Consider the following 21,637-nt stretch of genomic DNA (forward strand, 5'->3'; position numbering starts at 1 on the left):
ATTTTCCCACCTAACTGCTGGATGCAGCTGTTACCCAGGCCCTGCCTTATGCAGTGTTTGTTCTGAATGCAGAGAGACTCTTTCACGAGCTCGTCACCATTTCAGTCACCCTTCAGGCTGCCCGGACATGAGCAAGCTCTGCTCTGGAGTCCCACGCTCCACTGAACACATCATCACTCCTGAGCACACAGTACTGGCTAGCATTTGCCAGGCTTGGAGCACAGACCCTGTGCAAACCCCTCTTCTGTCTTTTCTGTGACAATGGGGAAGAATTCCTCTAGAAACTCTCATCTTGCTTCTTTTAGTTGTGGTAAAATGACCTTCCAGCTGCCCACCCCAAACCGACCCACAAGTGAACCAAGCAGGGAGTTTTGTCATAGCATAAAGGGTCAAATAGTTCCCCTCCATTTATTTACCTCCTATAGGTGGATTCAGGTCATTCCCATCCTCTCCTGGGCAAAAGGGCTTCCTTGATTGTTGAAGTGGTACTGAAGTAGCCAGCAAGGTTTGGCAAGGCTTCCCCCCTTTTCTGCTGCTAGGAGGGAGTGAACCACACTGACAGGAACTGTCTGTGACTTGGGCATCTTTCTTCCTCTTCCTTTAAGCAGAAGTATTTTGATTAAATTAGTAAGTGTATTCATTTTCTCTGCCTCTCCTTTATTTTTGTTACTTCTAGCCAGCTTGAAAGATCCTTTCCTAGGTAACACTCACTGCACCTGTCTCAGAAGCCAAACCTGCTGCCTTCCTGCACCCAAGCAACAGAGACACTCCTGTGCTGTCAGATCTGATATCGGCTGGGGAGCAGCAATGAACCCATCCATCCCATCCTCTCTGCAAAGAGCTCCTCCTGCCCTCTGCTCCTGGGAGCTGGCATCCTCCAGCACCACATCCCAGCTGGGAAAGGTCCCTGCCCTACTCCCCATGGCTCTCATTTAGGAAGCACCATCCCTGAGCTGAGACCAGGGACCTGTGGGTACACCTCAATCACCTCCCTGTGCCAGTGGTTTAAGGGTGCTGTGCCTGGGCAGCTATCCAAGGCCAGGTGTACTTCACAGGCCAGGGTCTCACACTCCTGGATGGCAGCACAGCCAACCCTTAGTCTGCACAGGGCAAAACCCTGAACCAGGGAAACAGCCCTTAAAGTTTGTTCCCTCTCTAGTTATTCGCAGCAGGGATAAGTAAGGCTTCATCTATAATCACCTAAAAACATCACATGATTCATGCTCTCGCAGTACAACAGCTGAGCACGCTGCAGGATACACAGCAACATACATTGGTGATGCCCCATTACACACTTCCCCACTGCAAGCCCTGTTGAAATGCTGCCATCAAATTATTTCAACTGATCAAAGTAGGAAAAAAATAGAATATTAAAGCCCCAGATAACAAATTAATAAGAATAAAAGCATGTAGGTGAGAATTAAGAAGGCATTAACATTCTGATGGCATCTGCTGCCTAAATTAAACTACAGGGAAAAAAATGAGTTCAGCTGACGCTCAGGATCAGGACAAATAGTTCTCAAATGGAAATTACAGTTTTGAAAATTATGCACCAAAAAAGGATCCAATTTAGGACATTTCTGATTTGTGAAGTTCTTTCTCCAGGTGGGGATCTCAGGCTTGACTGGAGGGCTGGCGACATGATTGGCAAGATGCTGGAGCCGCTCAATTCCTGCATCCCGCAGCAGGACCGAACTGGCCCCTGGAGCAGCTGGGCCAGTGTCTTTCCACCTTTCCAGTCCCTCTAGGGCTCCATCCCCTTTTGGAATGGGACCATATGGACATGGCGTGTAAAGTATGTTTCATTCAAACAGACACCAGCATGGAAAAGGAGGAGGAATTAGGCCTGGATTTTCAAAGGATCTCAGTGTTAAATTATGTGGATAACTGCATCCGTAATTTACATGAGCAGTTACTGTGACAACTAATAGTGAACGTCATAAGTAGCCAGTTGAGCATGTAATGACCTGAGTTATATTCACCAGCATGTCTCTTTGGCACACGAAATTAGGTGTGCATACACATTTTGCATGCCCCAAAGGACTTCTACCCCAGCAAAGAGCCTTGATTTCACAGCACAAACCTGATCTCAGCAGACTAGCACAGCTCAGACAGTTTATGCAATGCAAAAGGCTGGCACAAACTCCATGGCCCAGGTCGGTATGGATTCTCAGACAGCTAATTAATTTTTACTGCTCCTTTGTGAACTGTAAATTACCCTTCATTTCCTAGATTTCTGTCCCATTTTTTTGCCTGCCTTTCTCTGGTGAAGCAGTAAAAAGGGAAAAGTGCCAATAATGGGCTCTCGTCGTGATAAAAGCAGCCGCGACTCGCTCGCACTTTGAACAACACTCAGCTTATGACCAGAATACAAAGGCAATTGGGTTTCAAGAAACTGTCCAGATAATGACTTTTCCTGGAGATGGGAGAACACAAGGAATATTTTTTGAAAAGAGAAGAGGGGGAAGCGTCTGCTTTTGCAGGACAAACACAACCAAGTTCTGCTCTTGCAGGGGGTTAAAACCAAGATAAATTATCTTCGCTCAGAGACTAAGTTCATCAGTACTGCCTGCACAAAAGCAGAGGGAAACTGCTTACACCACTGAACAGGCGAACAGCCTCCCCTTTTCACTCAGACAGGAAAGAAGAGCCTCTCTTCGAGAAGGAGTGACCTTCAGACCACACACACACACACACCAGAGTCTTTAGAGAGCAGCCCCTGAGCAAATGGTGCCAGTGCAAGGATGAGCGTCTTTTTCGCAATACTTCCATGACCCTGTTCAAAGACCTAAAGCCACTGGTTCTGTTGAATCCAGAGAGCAACACCCTGCCAAGGAAAGACCTATTAGTACATACAGACCTGCCAAGGCATCGTTCCTGTGTATGCTCCTTACTGATGCCACTGTTATCCAAACCCATTACCTTCAGCCACACACTCAGGAGAGGCAGAAGGAGCTGTAGGGAAGAGCTCATAACACACCTGAGAAGAACTTTGCACAGGCTCTGCTGGAATTCAAGACAGCTTCAGCACGGTGAGAATCACTTCAACCTTGTGTCAGGACACCAGTATTTGTGTTAGATCTGTGGACAGCAGAATGATATTGCTGGAATTTTCATGTCATTGCATCTACCAAATGCCCCTTGAAAGGCCATGGCCACAAGAACATATGGAAGATCTCTGGGTCCATGCAGTTGGGATGCTGCAGGAATGAGAACACGGCATTGCTGGGGTGCCTTTATGGGGCCTTCAGCATATTAGACACTTATATTGCAAAACACCACATTCCTCAGCTCTGACAGAGCCTCTTTTATCTCAGCTGCAGATTCCTGAGTGGAAATCGCTGCCAGATGACTGTGCACAGTGAGTTAATGGCCACAAAACCTGAGCTGCTCTTGCCTCAAGTCACTTACCCATAGCATCAATGACGTTATCATGTTCAGCCCATATTTACTACAGCTACAAACTGATTCAGAGAAACCCGGAGTACAGAATTAATCATTACTCTTGGGATGTTGAAAATGGATACCAGAACGGACTTCCAAATTAGGTATCTAAAAGTCCTGCATCTCCCAGGAGAGCCCCATTACATCTCCCTACTTGTTCTAATGGAATCTATAGTATGTGAGCGTGGCTTGCCTCCCACAAGCCCTCCCTGCATAATGAGCCCCAGCTCAGATTGCTGCTTTCTGTAATGGCCAGAGAACCACTTTCTTCAGGCTACTGAGATGTAATGAGGAAATGTTCATTGCAAAATGCAAGTCAACCACAGCCAGTGGGTCTGGGCCATGGTGGAGGGATACAGAAATGGCTTCTTCTTCTTTTTTTTTTGCCTCAGAAATAGAACTCACTAAAAATAGCAGTTCCTCAGGAACAAGACTGCCTGAAAATAGCTGTTTCTCAGGAGCAGGGCTGGCTGCTTCTGAAAGAAGTAGCTATTAATGTATAATTGTCCCTGAGGCTGGTTTCTGAGAAAATGCTGTACATACAGAGGGCTGTAAAGAGATACGTTCACAGGCGGGAACCACAAGCCCCCCTCTCTTGTCAGAGGTCCTGCAAACTCCAGTAGCTCCCAAAAGTGTGTTTGGTCCATTCATCTTCGGCACAGTTACACCCAGCACAGCACTGGGAGGTTATTTTCCTCCATACTGGTTAGAGCAGAGCTCTGGGATGCTCCAGACCAGTAAATGACAAAGGTTCCATCAGCTCTAACCAAACCTAGACTGGTTCTTCTCCCGGGGCTAAGAAAGCCTTAGGAGCTAGAGCCAGCTTTAAGCCTTCAGCACACTCTTTCCACAGAAGGGCCAAGAGCCGTGTGGAATTGCAAGTTGTGCAAACTACTTCCAATTTCCTGCTCTACTCAGCACTTGGAGTTTTCTCACACAGATGCTACAGGGCAATAAATCTTCTGCAGAATGGTGCTACACTTCTCCCACTGTGGTGTTACCTTGTAACAAGGAGAGACAAATTGCTTGTGAGATTGTTTGATTGGTTGGTTATCTCTAAAAATGCCTTGCTCATCCCTCTCACATCACGGTGGGTTCGACAGCTCATTTCTTGTGTCTTTTTCTTCTTTTGTTGTCCTTTTCCTGGCCATCCTGCTCCTCTGCTCCTCCTCTTAAGGAAAACTCCAGCTGGTGCAAAGAAACAGGGATTATAAAAGGTCCAGAAGAGGTGAATTTAGCAAAGCAGCAGCTTTAAGGAAACGTTGGTGCCGATGAAGTACAGGGGGCTCGGACCGATTGCTGCCACCACTTCAGTCCCACAGCACCAGTGCCACAAACCAGAGAGGCCTCTGCCAAGAGCATCCTTGTATCCCAAAGGCTGGGTAGAACTGGGCTGTGTCATCACCGGATGGAAATCTATGGTCTACTTCTTCCAGGCTCTGCTTTAAGTGCTGCTTCAAGTCATATCTCTCCTCTGTTCACCTCAGTTCAATGGTGATCTGACACTTCAGCATTCCAATAACAGCAGCAGCAGCTTTCTGGAGGAGGTGTAAGGCTGAAGGTGTAGCCATCGAGTAGACCCAGGCAAGTATTTTAGCTCAAGAAATTACTCTCTTTTTTCCCAGACTGAATTCCAGCAAACTAAATGGCCCTCTGCTTTGCAATTAACAGCAACCTGCAATTTTCATTGCAGAAACTACCTTCAGATCAGTGAGTGGGTTTACACCACGGTGTGCGACAGACAGATATCCCCAGATGTCGGTTCAACCTTGTTCACTGAGGATGGAGTGCCAGAGCCAGGTTGATCTCATATACCCACAGCTGTGGGAAACTTGTAAACCACAAAATATATGATGCCAGAATGCGGGTGCCTTACGTGGCCAGCCAAAACTAGAGCAGGGACACATGTCCCTGCCACACAGCCACAAGAGCCATCCCCACCGTTACCTCCTCTCTCCCTTCCCTCTTGCCCAGTGGTGTTATGCAATCCGACCCGCATACATGAAGGGAAAGGTCTCTTAAGGCAGATATACACATACACTCCCTGCCTTTTTATTGTGATAAAGTTTCAGAAAACGCCTTGGGACCCTCAAATCAAATAGCCCATGAAAGACAGAGTGCTTGGCAACACTCCTGTTTGATAGCAGCAGGGAGAGGGTTTTTTTGCAGCTCAGATCGGTTTGATTAAACAAGCTTTTTGTTGCAGCCGTCATACAGTGCTCATTAAAAAATACTCTACATTTGTGTAGCATTTATCACCCAAGAATCTCATCGTGTTTTACAAAATGTAATTAATTAAACTTTACAACTCCCCTTGGAGAGGGATAAGGAAAATGGAGAGTTGCCTTAATCCATCACCGAGCTGCCGCAGACACTGGGTTAGAGGAAAGCAGCTGTTCAACAGCACGCAGCAGCACTAGGACAAGGAGAGAAGATCTCCAGGCAAAGTCACCCAGGGAAAGTACCACACACCTTGTTTTTGCCTGAACTGCACACTTCCACTGCAGGTTAAATCCCAACCCTTGCAGATAAGAGGGGGATTTTTTTCCCCCATCCCAGGTTTATACCTGAGACCCCTGGCAGTGTGATCGATATTCCATCTATTCAGCCCCCAGCAGTGCTAAAGACCAGGGGCAGCCACAACCCTGATCAGAACAAAGGGAGGCAGAAGATACAAAGCCATACAGCCACAAATTGCATCTCACGGTGCTGGAATGCTGTGCAAGCTGGTGCTTAAAGTGGAGGGAGGGTAAAGTCCCCTTAATCCCTTGCTTACTTCTCTCTCCCTCCCTATCAGTAAATCCACACCTGTTAAAGGTCACCCTGAAATGAAATACATTTGAATACTTCCTGCTGCAGCTTGGCTCCCCCATCCCAGTCCCCTGCGGTCCTTTCCAGTTCATGCTGCAGAGCTGGAGCCCGACTCTTAGCTGATCTTTAGAGAGGAATCTCTCTCTCACTCTGGCTTTAAGCTCCTTTCTTGCCAAGCATGTAGGATAACATGGGCACTGGGCAAGCCTGATTAGAGAGATGGGTTATGCCACTGTCAGTACCTTGTAAAAAGCTAGAATTTGGGGAGGGGGTGCAAAGCATCGCTCATTTGTGAGTGAAGTACAACAACGAAATACAGAGATATGTGCAGGGGGAGAACGATGCAGAGAAACACGTGTCCATCCACGCTGCACCACAGGGAAGCACTGAGAAAGGGCAGACAGGTGGAGGAGCAGGTATGTTACCAACTCACTGACTAATCAGCCACAAATCCTGTGCTGGTGACAGCATCCATTGATGGGAGAAGGAGGTGTGGAGTAACTCTCTGGACATGCGAGTACCCAACTGGAAAGCCTGGGCTGCCTGTGTAGTGAGAGACAGTGTGCTGGCAGGGGCTGATCTGTGGCTCTCCCTCTGCAGGTCTGCAAACCTCCTGATTCCTTTGTGTCTTCAAAGAAGATGCTCAGCTCATTGTCACAAGTTAACTGACTGTAGCCATCAGGAAGAAAGAGAAACACTGAAGAGAAGCCATTCCAGATGCACTGGGTTGAATTGGAGACTCTCTGTAGTCTGAGATTTGCAGGAAGCAATGACAATAGGCACCACAGGGCAGTGGAAGTGACAACATCCCAAGCCCACCAGTGGCTTTGGACTGAGCAAGACTCACACCAGCAACTGAGTTTCTTCAAAGTTACAAGGCAGCAGAGGGAGAACAGCCATGGACTGGTTCAGCAGGGACAGTCAGACGGACAATTTCCACCCAAGACTGTGAAAAGTGCTGAGTATTTTCATCAGATGTAAATGTGAGAAGAGAGGAAAAGTCCCAGGCTTGTGCTGGAGGAACTGTCAGTGGATTTAAAGATGGTAATGAGGTGATTTTTTTAGGCCTCTGTCACACTATAGTCTCCAAATCCTCCCCCTAATAACGCGAGGCCCATTTGTACAACCCCCACACTTCGCCCAGCGCATCGGTAAGACAGGACTCACCACACCGATCTGCCCCATGCTCTGAACACAGATGCACTTGCAGATGTGTCCAGCCCTGTCCTTCTGGGTTGACACCACCACGGCTTTCCCAGCGGACACAGGTCTCTCTTTAGTTCAAAGAACCTGGTTTTGATGGGTCTCTGGTTTTATTTCCATGTTTGTCAGTGGGAAGCAGGCAGGCTCAGATACAGCTGTTGCTGCAGCACATTTATCTGGGTGAAAATTCCTGCTTTGGTTTTGCAAGTGTGTTAATTAACGTGGATTATTTTACTACACTTTACTACTGATAGCATGTAATTATCTCCCCACAGGTATATATTTAGCTAACCAGCAGGTTGATCAAAGACCTACAAAATAAGGTAATTTAGCAACTGACTCTAGATACAAGCAAAGGCCAGCAAGCTGGGACTAAAGGAGGAGGGAGGAATTCCCCCTCCCCAGCACTAAACATGAGGTTCAAATTCCTCCACTCGAAAAGATAATCATAACATTAACTTACAGGTTTTTTCAGAGGGGCATGAAGATGCATCGATAAGCAAGTGCTGTGAAGGAGAAAAGAACTGTGTGCATGCTAAAGTATTAATCACTGGTAAGTGATCTCCTTTGTAAAGTGTTCTGAGGTTGACTAAGGAAAATGGCTCCGTAATAACATGGAGCAAGCAATCCACTTGCAATCATAGGTTAATTCTCTCAACTGCTTGTGCTGGGTCAACCCATGGTATTATTATCTATTCACCATCTTCCTGAGGAAGTCTGCCCAAGGAAGAGGTTCCATCTCCACACCCCTGTCTCTTCCTATTCAACTCTGGAGTCTGGTTTCCACCGCAAGCACGATTTTAGATGAATGAGGTTGACACCTACGCTGAGCAGCTGCACTGCTCTCACTGCATCAGTTAAAAAGGAACAGACAGGATGAAGCTACCTGAGACCACAACTTTTCTGCAAATTACCGACTGATAAAGCATGCACCTCTCCATTGACCTTCTGCAAGTGCTGGTAGCCCATGATTTCTCTTTCTCCTTGATGGCTACAGCCACTTAACCTGTGCTGGTGGGAAGACATCAGATTGATGAAACAATCATTTAGGAGCCAAGAAGCATCCCCTGCCGAACCGCATGTCTCTGAACCACATGTGTCTGCTTTGGGCAGGTTTGAGCCTTTATTTCAAGCACTGGGTGCTTTGTCATCAGTTTCAGTGGGTGCAGGATCAGGTAGCTAAAGCCTCCTCTCTTGACCTTCTTGAAGGCCACCCTGTGCTACTTTACACACCTGCAGGCACGTTGCTGTGGCAGCGCTGACCAGGTGAGACCTTGAGTTTGCGAAGGGTGGCACACAGAACCATGCAGTTGAGAGCCCGTTTCCTTGCTCAGAGCCCCAGACCTGCTCCAGGCAGCAATGTGACCCCAAATCCCTGTTTCTGCTATTCAGATGCCAGCGACGCCAGCCTCTGAGGTCTTACAGTCTGCAGGAGGTTGTGTTATGCTTTTTACTTCTCCTTTGCAGCAGCTTTACTGAGGAGCGCTACTCCACTTCTCAGGCTGCAGCTGATGCTCTGGTCTGAAAGCTGCAATATTCTGTGTTACAGTTGCTACTGGGAAGAAAAAAAAGGAAACTTCTTTCGTATCTATTGACGTCTTCTGCAAACTACTCCGGGTGTTCTGGGTGACGTATTCCCTATTGTTTCCATGCCATTACTTAGAAACTTTGCAGCATTTTCTAGAAGGGTCTGCAGTACGATGAAAACCTGAGGGCAACACTCCATTAGGCTTTTATTTTTGTAGGTTGGGCTAAACCTTCTTGAAACCGGTATGTTTAACTGTACTCCTTTATTTAGGGTAGCTGAAGGAGATATTAAGTCTGTTTTCACCCACAATGCAAAATTGCTCAAGTACCTGAAGGCTCTGGGAGGACAGTTTTGGGTAGGACATTAAAAGGAGAGAAGGTTCTGTGTGGATGGATGACACAGTTCAGGTGGAGTAAGAGAGAGAAAGACAGCATATTGAAACAGGCAGGGAACGGAAACTTCAAACAGCCTGAACAATCACTGATATAAAACCTGGACTGAATACCAGAAACAGGGATTTGGGGTCACATTGCTGTCTGGAGGAGGTCCGGGGCTCTAAGCAAGGAAACAGGCTCTCAACTGCGTGATTTCTTCTGTGTTTGGGAATGAAGGGCGGTGAGTGTTGTTCTAAGCAAATAGAAATACATTCACAAATACCTTTCTTCATCACTCCTCCTCCAATCTGGAGCAACCAACAAGATCCTGAATTTTGGCCAGCAGCACAGGTCAAAGGGAGGAAACACATGCTGCAAAAGCCTCCCTCATGTCCGTACCATTTAACTCTTCCTGCTTAGTTCAGGATTAAGATGGCATAAAGACAACAGCACCGTTCCTCCCTTGCTCTACCAGAGCGGGCAGTTCAGGACAAGGTCTAGGTCACTGCTGTCCCTAATTGCAATGGAGGTGTGTCCTTGTTACAGACTTCCATTCCTACCCTAAGAAACCAAATTTCCCCAATCCTTGCTCCAAGCAGTTAGAACAACTCTACGAGCTCTTCCCTCTGCAGGGAACTCCTTAACATGAGGCGCCCGCCATTGGCTTTTTTTCCTGTAGGTGAATTAATCTGCCTTGCATGAGTAATCCTATTTAAAACAATAGGTTGCCTTGCAAGGATGAGGGAAGCAAGTTTGCAGCATGCTTTTATGCAAGTACTGTAAAAGGCCATGTAGTAGTTCATCAGGGGACACTTCAGCAATAAAAGGGCAGTTACCGGTAAAGTTCAATAATAAAATAAAGGATAATTTAATAAGGGGATTTTTAAACCCATTTAACGGGAACTAAATTTGGAACCCTTTCTTCAAGGGATCAGGCATGCTGTACTCTCCTAATCCTACTTTCTGTTAATAAGTAAAAGAAAAAAAAAAAACCCAGGCATTAAGTTATTCCTTGTGGGTTTTTTCCCTGTTATGGGAAAGCATTATTTGATGTAAATAAATTTCAGTAAAATAGCAGGTGAAGCTAAACTTGTAGACCAGCCTCTGAACAAGACGTCTTACAGAGTACCATATCTCCAGAGACAACGGAGGGCCCGTGCCTTGACTCACTTCATGCCAGGTAACACAAAAATCCTAATGCAAGAATCCTGCAGTGGCAGGAGGAAGACACGTGGAATAAGACTCTGTGACCTAAGAGAGGTAGGTGAAAGCTACAGAGATCAGTGCTTACGTAGGAGCCCTGCAGCCCCCCCTTTTATCATCTTTAATTTAGTCTTCATCGCCTCTGATCCATTCTAACAGTCCTCTGTGGGATGGAGATTTATTATCTGGGAAATCTGGGGTGCTGGCTGTTCCCTGTTTCCTGCTGCATCACTTTGCTTTCCAGATTCGGCACAATAAACAAGAAGAAAACCTGACACTGCTTTATGGACCTGGCTGGTAGGATGTGAAACCTCTAGAGGTCAGGCTACGGAGAGCATGCTCCCAGCAGCTGCCTTCTTCTGAGTGCGAGTGACACCTGCTGGGGTCCTCTTCCCCAAAACCCACCTCGTCCCACCGCCACCAGCTCTTGCAGGGGTTTTATCTGCTCGGGGGAGCCTTTTGGGGTCTTGTGAGGACCAAATCCCCTCAGAAAGACGCTTGGACAACACGGAATAAACCCGGGTGGCTGTTCCTCATTGCAGGAAGGCAAGAGTGGTCTTCACCTTCACGCCCTCGTATGCTGCCTCTTCCACCCCTCTGGTTATGCAGGTTTCCAGATGCCTGACTTCTCCTTCTGCCTTTGAGCTGTATTAAAACCCGGTGTATTTCCGCGGGGGAAAACCCTGAGTGGGCACTGAAACGGGTCCGCATGATACATCATTATTCATCTGTCCCCTAGTGCCACTGAAAACCAGCCTAACATTCCTCCTCTTGCCTGGAAGCCACCTAAGAATGCAGGAGAGGGCAGGTGACCCCTGGAAGGGGCCTGAGAAGCTCTCACGTCTTCCATCACACTGTACGTTAACAAATCTCAAGGCACGTTGCAATGTACACTGTATGTGAGGCACAGGTACAGTGCCAGGGGTTGCCCGGCCTTCAGCACAGGCTGGAGATGCTTGCTTGTGGGGCGAGCTGCCCTCAAGGCCACTGGGGAAGGCTCGGGGCGGTGCTGGTGAAGGCTCGGGAATTTTTCCCTCTGCCGGAGCCTTCGCCTCTGTGTCCCGGGCAAGCGCCGGTACCCCCCATCCCGCGTTTACGGCGGGGATGGTGCGGGGCACTGGCGCCCGGGGGCACCGGAGCACAGATCTCCCCGCGTTGCTGGGGGAGAGCTGCTGGGCGGGAAATCGCCTCAGGGCGCCCCCCAGCCCCGTGACAGGCTGCGGCGCTAGGCAAGCCCCTCCCCAGCCCTCAGCGCTGTGCCCACGGCAACCAAGGAACCCTGCGCAGCCCCCGCTGGGGAAGCGACCCGGGACGGGGACGAAACCACACTGGGGCCACCGCCCCCTCGGCCCGCCCCTCCTGGCGCCCCGCCCAACATGGCGCCAGCTCGCTGCCCGCCCCAACGCCCGGGTTCCCGCCTGACCTCCCTCCCGTGAGCCTCAGCGGCGAGTCCTCTCCCGGCGTCCCCCGCGGCGGCGCAGAGCAGCAGCGGCAAGATGGCGCAGCAGCCCGGTGAGTGAGTCGGGCCGCCAAGGTGACCGGGGCTCTCCCGCTCCCCTCCTTCCCCCTCTGACCGGGCTCTGTCTCTTTCTGTGCCGCAGTTCCCCTCAAGGACATGAAGCTGCTGGACGTGAAGCTGGGCCAGCTGCCCACCTGGCTGGCCATGAGAGACTTCACCCCCGGGGGCATCCTGGGGGCCTTCCGAAGAGGTGAGAGGGGCGCTGGGGGAGGCCCGTCCCGCCGAGACGGCTCCGCGCCCCTGGGCCGGCGGAGGCCCGCAGGGCGCGAATCCCTTCTCCTGACAGAGCCCTGCCGGGGCGGGGGCCGGCTGTGGCAGGGGGCCGGGCCGCTTCAGGGCGGGTTTGCTGTCCCAGAACGGTGCCGCCGGCACCTTTACCGTCTGTAAAGGTGTTTCTCGCACGGGCTCTACCTGCCAGCGGTTTATGTGCAGTATCCCTTCATGCATAAAGAGGAAACACGGTAATCTGGCTCTATTTGCTGAAAATCTCGAGGTTTCCCAACATTGCTAGTAAATAGGAGGGAAAGACAATGCCTGCAGGTGGTGAGAGGACACGGGGCTTTTATAGGTCCCTTGGCAAAAGTTCTGACTGGCACCCTTTGCTGTAGCTACAGATGTAGCATTCAGGTAAGTTTAAACACAAAAGAACAAATACAAGCGTCTCCATAATGTATACACATGAGTATTCAAGAACTAGATGGTTCCAAAGTCACAGTAATGTTTCAGAAAAGTAACAAATGGGGTTTGTTTTTTTTTTAAGGCTTAGTGCTGTTAACCTGAGTTCATCCTGCCCAACCATCACACAGGCTGCTCTCTCTCAGTCTTGCTTCCAGGACCCTCAGATGTTTTGTTAGATATTATTTCCTAAAGTTCTGTGGAACCAGGCTGCTGCTTTCTGAGACACAAACACACAGCTCATCTGGCTGCTACAAAACTTGACTTCTCTCCTACACAGGTTATGACAGATACTACAATAAATACATCGATGTCAGGAAAGGCGGCCTCGGAGGTATCTCCATGGTACTTGCTGGTTACGTTGTTATCAGCTACATCTGGAGCTACAGTCACCTGAGTAAGTAAAAGTACCATGGCCAAGTGGGTATGGTGCAGCTTGGAAGATTGCTTGGGGGCAATAAAATCAGTCTGCTGCTAGAAGTAAAAGGAAAGGCTGTGCTTACCACTGCTGCTTGAATTTGAGACTGTGGGGAAGCAAAGCTTCTGTTAGCTCTTGAGAACATGAATGCTTTTAGGCAGTTACCAGATAGCCAGTATTTTCTTGATGATGAAGAAAGCTTAGATCCTGTCACCTGACCTGGCAGTGATCAAAAACTACTCAGCTGGGGTTTTTTTTCCCCTGTGAATTCAGGTGTGATGATTTTTTCTCCCCTTCCTTGTGACTTCAGTAGAATTAACTTGCTTTACTTTGAATGCCACAGAGCACGAACGCCGCAGGAAGTACCACTGAAGCATGAATTCCTGAGTGAAGGTGCAGCTCTTGGAACAGACTTGGTTGCTGGAACAGTTACCCTGACAGAAGACAATAGAACTGTTCGTACTAAAATCTGTACTATTGTGACCAATAATAAAGCATACATGCTTGAAACTCGCTGAGCTGACACTCTCACAATTGATTTCCTTGCATGGAGTTTATAGTCTTAAGAGGTTCACCCCTTGAGGGTAAGTATCTGGTACATGGGCTGTGCCAGAAGTGGGGAAACTATTACAGCTGGTTCCTAATTAACTCTTTGATTGAGGTAAAAAGCATTGGATTGCTTCTTAATGGCTGTTATATAGAGGGCACAGGACTAGCTGAAAGGAAAGAGCATTCTCTGAGTTTCTAGAGGCTTGTTGGTGTGCTTGGTTCTCCCTCAGGCTGTCACCTGGGGACTGGAGGTACCTGGACATTTTCCTGCCTGAGCACTGTCTCAGGTGACAGCTTTGAGCCTGCAGCTCTCCTTCCATCACTGGGATTCTAGTGCCTCTTCCCTTTGAAACTCTGCCTACTTTTCAGTACTAAAAGAAGCTGGAAGGTTTTTTCTGAATGGGTATAACATGCCTTTAATGTAACAGTGTCTGTGAAGTTAAACTAAAGGAAAACAATGCAGTAGTGAGGAGGTTCACAGGAGACACAATGTGATAAATGCAGCAGCAAGGAGCACCCAGGGGCTTGGCCCCAGCCCAGCCGTCCTCACCACCCTCTAAGCACGTAGATCCCATGGTCACGCACTACCTGCTGGTGCTTGAAACCACGCTGCCTTTTCTCAGTGGGGGGAGAAAGAAACCCCCTTCTTAAGGGATGTGAAAAGTACCCCTGGAGCTTCCAGTTTTGGAAAGCATTCCTTCAGGTGGTGAAGCTGAATATGACCCCTCTCCCCGTGCCTAGTTCCACCCAAACAGCACATTGGGTTTGGCTGATCAGCCCCTGGGACCATGACGCCCCAAGAGGAGTCTCTGATGGTCTGTCAGACCATGGTCACTTAGACTTGAAACTTCTATTTTAACCAACTCCAACCCTCTGCAGTGAAATAAACACATTCAACCAGCGTGGGCTCCGCTGCTTCTCTGAAACCAGTCGTGTTACCTGTCTTTAAAAAATAAATCCACAGCCAGCTTTTTCCATCGGTACATTTGAATAAAAACAGAGTATAAAGGCAGTCACCAACTGACAGAGGGGTTAGAATCAATCAGGCTCACATTCTAGGTGCATTTTTTTTTCTTTTTTTTTAATGTCACATTTTCTCACTGGCCCTTTTGAAACTGTCTTCTCCAAACAAATGGGTTTCGGCTGGCAAAGAACGCTCCCAGAAGAATGCTCTACCACTTTAAAAAGCAGTGTTCTGTAAGAATACACCTCTCCACCTCTTGCTCTTCTCTAAGCTATGGAAATACCTGCTCATTGTGAGCTGGACAACGAGGGGGGCTGAGACAAGGCTCTTCTATTCCTACTCCACAAGCCACATTCATTTCCCTCCTTGCTTTTCTGCTCGGGGAAAATGAGGGTGGACCCAGTTTTCCCATGATCATTGTTTGGGTAACCACAGAGATGCCAATTTATTCTCTCCTTGATCAGTTCTCACCCAGAAGATTGATTTCTAACCTTCAGTACAGCAAGAAGCACAGAAACAAAGCATGTGGAGGAGAGTTTTACAGCCTGATGTACGTGACATGTTAAGTCAGCCACCAGGACGAGCTTACTGCCTGCAACAGGCCAGACCTGGGAACACGATTTTGCTATTTAAGGGCTACAGGACAGCAGAATCCCTGCTTCCTCACTGAAGGGAAGGCATCTCAAGTTCTAGTTTTCCCAGTCAGTCTTCCTGCTTCCACAGGGAGGGCTGAAACGCTGCAGGTTCTCCACAGAGAAGTGGCAGAAGGAAAACACTTTAAAGAAACACTAGGGTAAGATGCATGTAGGTAGAGTGCTGCACCGGTGAGGGGATTGCATATCTATTTGCTCTTAGATCTACCTTTCAGCAGGGCTCAATGAAAACAGGCAGAGGCCAAAATCTATTTTAAAAAGGTTAAAACATAAAAAAAAAAAAAAATTGGGGACAATTACAAAAACATTGCTTAGCAGCAGCCAGCCTCTGACCAGTTCTTTCAGTAATGGCATTAAAAAACAACCTGATTAATAGTTCTCTCAGTGTCAACAGCTCCCTTGTGCTCTTCGTTCTGCTCTTTCACTGTCCACTGAGAAAGGCCAGATGTCCTTTGGTGCATCTGTTGGCATAATGACCTTTTTCACCACACTAAAAGAGAAAGAGAAAGGAATTACTACACAGTTACAGCGTTTTTCCCCTCTGGCTGCCTTTAAGGTAGTAGCTGTCTTGTGTTGATTTGGAAGCTTTTTGGCATATGGAAGATGGGGCATTTAGCAAGTGAAGTGAAACGTGGTGTCACCAGGGATGCGATTTACGGGTTATTTCTACACCTTGGAGCAGCCTGACACCACGTCACACCACCACCCCGTGAAGCAGAGAGCTCACAGTGCACCACCACAAACAGCAAAGGGCTCTAACACACAAGAAGTTGGAGGCCTCAGACTACTCCATCTGAGATGCACTGCAGCACCAACACACAGAGGCTCTCCCAGTCAGCTGTCCTGAATCACACAGAGAAAAGCGCATCCACACAAGAAATTCATCACTCTGCACCTTGAAGCTTTCAAGCTCAGAGAAAAATGCCAGTATCTGATGCTGCCCCATTCTCCAGATAATTTACTTGCAGCTGAAATAACAAGCAGCTATTAAAGGTCTTCAGCAAAATATTCAGCTACTTAATATCCCTGCCCAATCAGAGTCATTTTTACCCAAACAAGCACCTGAAGGCTCAGAAATTGGCACGTGCAGGGATGTAACTGTCAAAACTGCTGGGACAGGAAGATTCTTTGCCCTGGCTAGGGTTGGGGCTTTTATGGAAAAGTAAATACTGTGTTCAGGTTTTACTGGTGCTCCTCAATGAGCAACCAGGGTGAACAGCTCATTCCATGGTCTGACGGCACCAGGGCAGGTTTACAGCTGAAACACCAAACAGCCTTTCTTTGCATGTTCAATTTCTGTTACTCACAAGGACCTTCCAGGCTGCCAGGGGAGAAGAAAACGTTTCTTCAATCACCAAGGATAAGCAAATCAGCTCACAAGACAAAGCATTAGCTCTTCTTCTGAAAGGCACAGTTCAGCAGAATCTTTTAACTGCCACTGTGCTGGGGTTTCCCATTCTTTAGGACAGGAGCATCCTTAACTGTCACAGCAAGTCCATGAGCTGGCAGAGCAGTAACCTCAGAACTCAATGCCAATTCCTACTGCTGTATCCACACCCTAGAATGTGGCATCTATTGAGCAGAGCACACATTTCCTGAGCCTGTCTGTGACAAAACCCTCTTGCCAGAGCAACACCCCTCGTCACGACAGTCTGTTCCTGTGCCAACAGCAGAGCAGCACGCTGCAGTCCTGGTGACACACACTCTGTACTTCTTAAATGTAGCACTTTCTGGTTCCTCTCCTTGTCCCTCCCCTCTGCATTACCTTGTAGCAGGTGACCTGCTCCAACGGCCGGGGTCCTCTGTTGCCAGTGTTGTTATTTTGAGACTGCATGACTCCGATGACTTGGGGTGTCCTCTGTTGGTGAGGAGAAGAGTTCTGACTCGTTAAGTGCATCAAGGATAAAGACTCTCATGGCTGTTAATTTGTTAAGAAGGGATAAGAGTACTCTGTATATCAAATGACCAATTTTCCTCCAAATCTGTGTGTGGGTGCTCTGCCAGCTGGAGCACCAGAGAGAAGAAACGAAGCACTGAGGCTCACAAAGCCCAGCAATCCTGCTTTTCTCTGGAAAGCAGATTTAGAGAGTAGGTTTCAGCTGCTAAAATATCACTGCCATCACTGAGAGATGTCACGCAGTTTACAAAGCCTGGCAGATTGCTGCCCAACCACCTCTGATGTGCTTCCATGGAACGTGGGAACGTTCTGTGACTAGATCTCTGTGTAAAGCTGGAGCAATAGTAGGACTTTCAGCACTGTCATGGCACTGAGTGTTGCTCACTGCTTAACTCCTGCATAGCACCTGCCCTTCCAGGCAGTGCCCCATGTCACAGAACTGCCTCTGAGCCGAGGACAATACTGGTTAACCAAGTGAGGGGAGTAAAAGGCAGCAGCAGTCTGCTGTGATCAGATGGTGGACATTAGAGGGCTGGAAGGAAGAGAGAAGGGATGGTGCTTTGCAGTTTATTAGGATTTGTCTCCAAGGTCTTAATTACAAAAGAATATCAAAGCCTGTTATAAGATAGGAAAGGCTTTCCCTTGTTCTGCATTGTATTTCCAGCAAGCCAGATCCAAGAGCCCAGGTGCCCAGTTTTGACAACTCGACCATACACCCTCTTTTAAAGCACTGTGGGCAACGCTCTGAGGGTGGGCGTGCAGGGGAGGCAGGGGAATGGTGTACCTTTTGCTGTGTTTGTGTCGGTTGAGGCAGTGGTGGTTGCTCTGTGGTTCCCATTGGCAGTTCAAACCGAGGGCTGGTTTAGATGGAAACAAGAAAATTGATTCTCAAATCACACGGCAACACCTTAGCATCAGCTCAGTCAGTAACTCCAAAGGACAGAACAAACATTCAGCCAATTAGACCCAGCTCACAGGGAACAGACCTCTCCCTCCCCACTTCTCTTTGCAATCTGAACCTCAGCGGTTACGTGTACACAAATGACAGTCCAGCATGTTGTACATCCCTCTACCTGTGAGGCCTTGTGGAATAGAAACCCACATGAGCCCACTGCACTGAGGGCAGGTGAACACCAGTCAGAGTCTTACTGGTCATTCCTGCAGAGGTTCCCCACCCCCACATATCCTCAAATCAGTACAACTAAAGGGCGGCCAGATCTCCACAGCCATTGGGAAGCACTGGAGCAGCCTTATTTGACACACACCGGATTACAAGGGAAACACAGGATCACAGGACAAGCCTGGGAGCATACTCACTGCATGAATTTACAGGTAGGGCCTTCTGGACAGAATCCTACAAGGTAATTCACACAAATGACTCTTCGAGTGTGCCGGTGTCTGCAGAGGGGACCTGCAACACAAAGCTCAGTCGTTCCCTTTCCATTTACACCCACCCCAGCAGGCAGTAGTAGCAAGTACACAGAGGAAGAACAGCAAACACCCTACCCTCAACTTACAGGCACAGAAGCTGCAACTGTGCGACGTACATACCATGTTTACAGAAGCCTCTGTCATACCAGGGACAGTCTTTGATCTTAGATTCCGGGTCAATGTGCAAGAATGGACATTCTTTGTTACTGCATTCGCCTGTACCAAAGGCAAACACACTTCTTAGTCAACTGTGAGGGTTCGGGATGAAGCGACTCTCAAAGCATCACCTGCATCACACAGCTCCCACAAAGCTCTTCCCAACATTCCAGGCATGGAATGCTGTCCATGAGTCCAGGTAGAGCTTTAACTCCCTGCCTTAACCTAGATGAAGGTCTCCAAGGACTCGCCCCCGCTGCGAGTTAAGTTCTACCAGGCTGGGTTATTTACGTGTGCTTTTAAAAACAATGCAGAAACTAACTCTGAAAGAGCAGTCATGGTAACAAAAACCAAACATTTAGTGCACCAGAAGTGTGGAGAAACTACAAATTGCGCACTAACCTCAATCCAAGGAAACCTACAAGACTGTAAGTTTCTGACAGCAAGTTGCCTCATTATGTCCAGATCTCCAGAGCTGGAAAGCAAGTGCATAAAAGTTTTGCACCCCCATGCCCTCTGCTGCTCATCAACTCCCCAAAATAAGAGTCATGCAAAGACCAACTGCTCAGCCTACTCATCTCATACCCAAAACCAGAACCTAAGGCATAAAACACAGTAAAAAAAACTTGAACTTCCCCCCTCTTCCCTCAAGGGACAAGCTCTTGAAAGAGAAGATATCTACAATGTGTCACACATTCCAGGAGATAATAAGATGAAGGGCTAAGCAGATCTGAACAATTAATCTAACAATATCATCAGGCACAGAAGAACTGTAATGCTCTGAAGATGGATGAGAGTGATGTACCAGGATCCTCTTCACCAGGCTCTCACGCTGGCAAGGAACGCTAAGTAGGAGCTACAATGCCCCTTACCAAATTTGGAGTAGAAGTAGCACTCAGGCATCTTGGTCATGTCATACTCATGCAGAAACTCGCACTGGTCTCCCTTTTTGCACAGTCCTCGTAGCCAGTGTTTGCAGACAACTGTCTTTTCCCCACTGATGTGTCGGAACGGGCACATCCCACCTGTGGATGGACGGGGTGAGAAGGGGAAAAGAACAAACAATAAAATCCTCAGCACAAGAAGGCACAGGGCAACAGCAATACTCGCTACTCTCTACGAGAGGGGTTCAGAAGGCATCGCTTTTTCTTATGAATGTAGCCTTTAGTAGCATTGGCTGCTTGCAACTAGTCTTATTTTACCCTCTAGCAAGCCAAGCAACGTAGCCTCCTGCTCGTAATCCCACCAAGCACAGCCCACAGCAGCTAAGCACATCCACAGCAAGGTCTGCTTGCAGGAAGGTCAAGACTTCCTTTACCAGTAGCTTTGCTTATTCACTTCCTAACTTCTTCAAAAAAAACCCCATTATTTCCCCCTTGCTGCCAACATCCTTTGTTTTTATTCTCTATCTACACTATCTCCCCATCTTCACAAAAAAAGACAAGTACTGTAGGCAGTGCCAGCAAATCCAGCTTCCCCACCCTATCCACATGAGAATAACATACTGGAAACACCACTTGCCTTTTCCACAAGCTGCTTTTAAAAAAAATTCACAAACAGCTGCGCCTGATTCTGTAAAGAGAACAAAGAAACAGAATTAATTGTAACAAAAGTTTGTGGCGACTTCTAAAATATTTCCTTGCCCAGAAAGACAATCTGATCCTCAATGCCAAGAGAGAAGCAGCATTTTGCTTTCAGGAATTTACTCTCCTGCCTAAGTTCCCTGTTCAAAGCTGACTTCCACAGATATCTGGATTTTCCTTGGGGGACACCAAAGGGAATTTGCAGAGGTTTGGTGGTGCTTGGTTTGCTTTTCAGCATAATTGATTGGGTTTTCCTCTGCTGCTAAGTCAATCTCTCTGGGGAACCCTGTATTTACAGTCCTGGCAATGACAGACTTTGGCCAAAACAACCACTGATGCATTACCCCTCACTGATCCTGACCAACAGGAACCACAACACTCAAGGGAATTAAAACACAAGTTTACTAGTGCTGCCAGAACACTTCAGCAAACTAAGAGTCCCTGAGACAACCCGTGTCAGGCTGTTAGTCTGAAGGAAAAGGCTGGTACACTGGGCCGTGGATACGCCTAAAGAAACAGCCTCCCTGCCATCAAAAGGGAATCAAACCAGGGGATCAAGGGGGAATGAAACAGCGAAGCACCATGAGGAGAGGGAAGTTTATTGGCAGCAATGCCTCAACTCGTGTTTGCCCGGCTGGCTGGGCACTGCCTGCAGCTGATCAGGGAATGAAACCACCTGGCTCGCCACAGCTGGATCGAAGGGTAAGACCTCGGCGAAGCGCTCAGGCCCTCGGAAACCTCCCCCCCGCCCCGCCCCAAGCCTCGGCCGCGCCCGGTCGGACCCCCGAGGCACGGCTCCGGGGACGGGGGACGAGAGCCGTCCCGCAGCACCCCGAGGAAGAGGAGGAGGGGGGGAGACCCCGCACGCACTGTCCATCCCAGGGAAGGGAAGCGGCTGCGCCCCCAGCTGCTGCTCCACGGCCATCTCCAGGTCGAACTTGATGTGGTCCACGCTGGCGATGAGCTCCTGCATGGTGGCGGCCGGGGGGCGGCGGCAACGGGAAGGTAAGGGGGGTATGGTGGCGGCGGTGGTGGTGCCAGCGGGCGGCCGGGCCCGGGCTGGCCCGGCCCGGCCCGCTCCGCTCCTCGCCGGCAGCGCCTGAGGAGAGGGGAGGCGACGCTGGCAGCACCCGGCCGCCCCGCGCCGCCCGCCCGCGGAATGCCGGGAGTCACCCCCGACCCCGCTGCCCAAGGGGCCGCGCGCGGGCAGGGGCCAATCAGAGCGCGGC

General features: G+C 48.7%; 2 protein-coding genes across 2 annotated transcripts; one reads left to right on the plus strand and one right to left on the minus strand.

The window, feature by feature from the left end:
• The first annotated feature begins 12,018 nt into the window (after nucleotides 1-12,018).
• Nucleotides 12,019-13,690, plus strand: ATP5MF (ATP synthase membrane subunit f). Its single transcript, XM_084270889.1, has 4 exons — nucleotides 12,019-12,075; nucleotides 12,165-12,272; nucleotides 13,038-13,154; nucleotides 13,519-13,690. The coding sequence occupies exons 1-4, from the start codon at nucleotides 12,060-12,062 to the stop codon at nucleotides 13,545-13,547; spliced, it is 270 nt and encodes an 89-aa protein (XP_084127015.1). The 5' UTR covers nucleotides 12,019-12,059; the 3' UTR covers nucleotides 13,548-13,690.
• Nucleotides 13,691-15,566: 1,876 nt separating this feature from the next.
• Nucleotides 15,567-21,552, minus strand: CPSF4 (cleavage and polyadenylation specific factor 4). Its single transcript, XM_084270888.1, has 8 exons — nucleotides 21,279-21,552; nucleotides 20,347-20,397; nucleotides 19,698-19,850; nucleotides 18,790-18,885; nucleotides 18,556-18,649; nucleotides 18,023-18,095; nucleotides 17,107-17,199; nucleotides 15,567-15,831 (listed from the first exon to the last, which is right to left on the minus strand). The coding sequence occupies exons 1-8, from the start codon at nucleotides 21,379-21,381 to the stop codon at nucleotides 15,763-15,765; spliced, it is 732 nt and encodes a 243-aa protein (XP_084127014.1). The 5' UTR covers nucleotides 21,382-21,552; the 3' UTR covers nucleotides 15,567-15,762.
• Nucleotides 21,553-21,637: the final 85 nt, after the last annotated feature.

The sequence above is a fragment of the Gallinula chloropus genome (assembly GCF_964237585.1).
Source record: "Gallinula chloropus genome assembly, chromosome: 15".
NCBI classification, from domain to species: Eukaryota; Metazoa; Chordata; class Aves; order Gruiformes; family Rallidae; genus Gallinula; species Gallinula chloropus.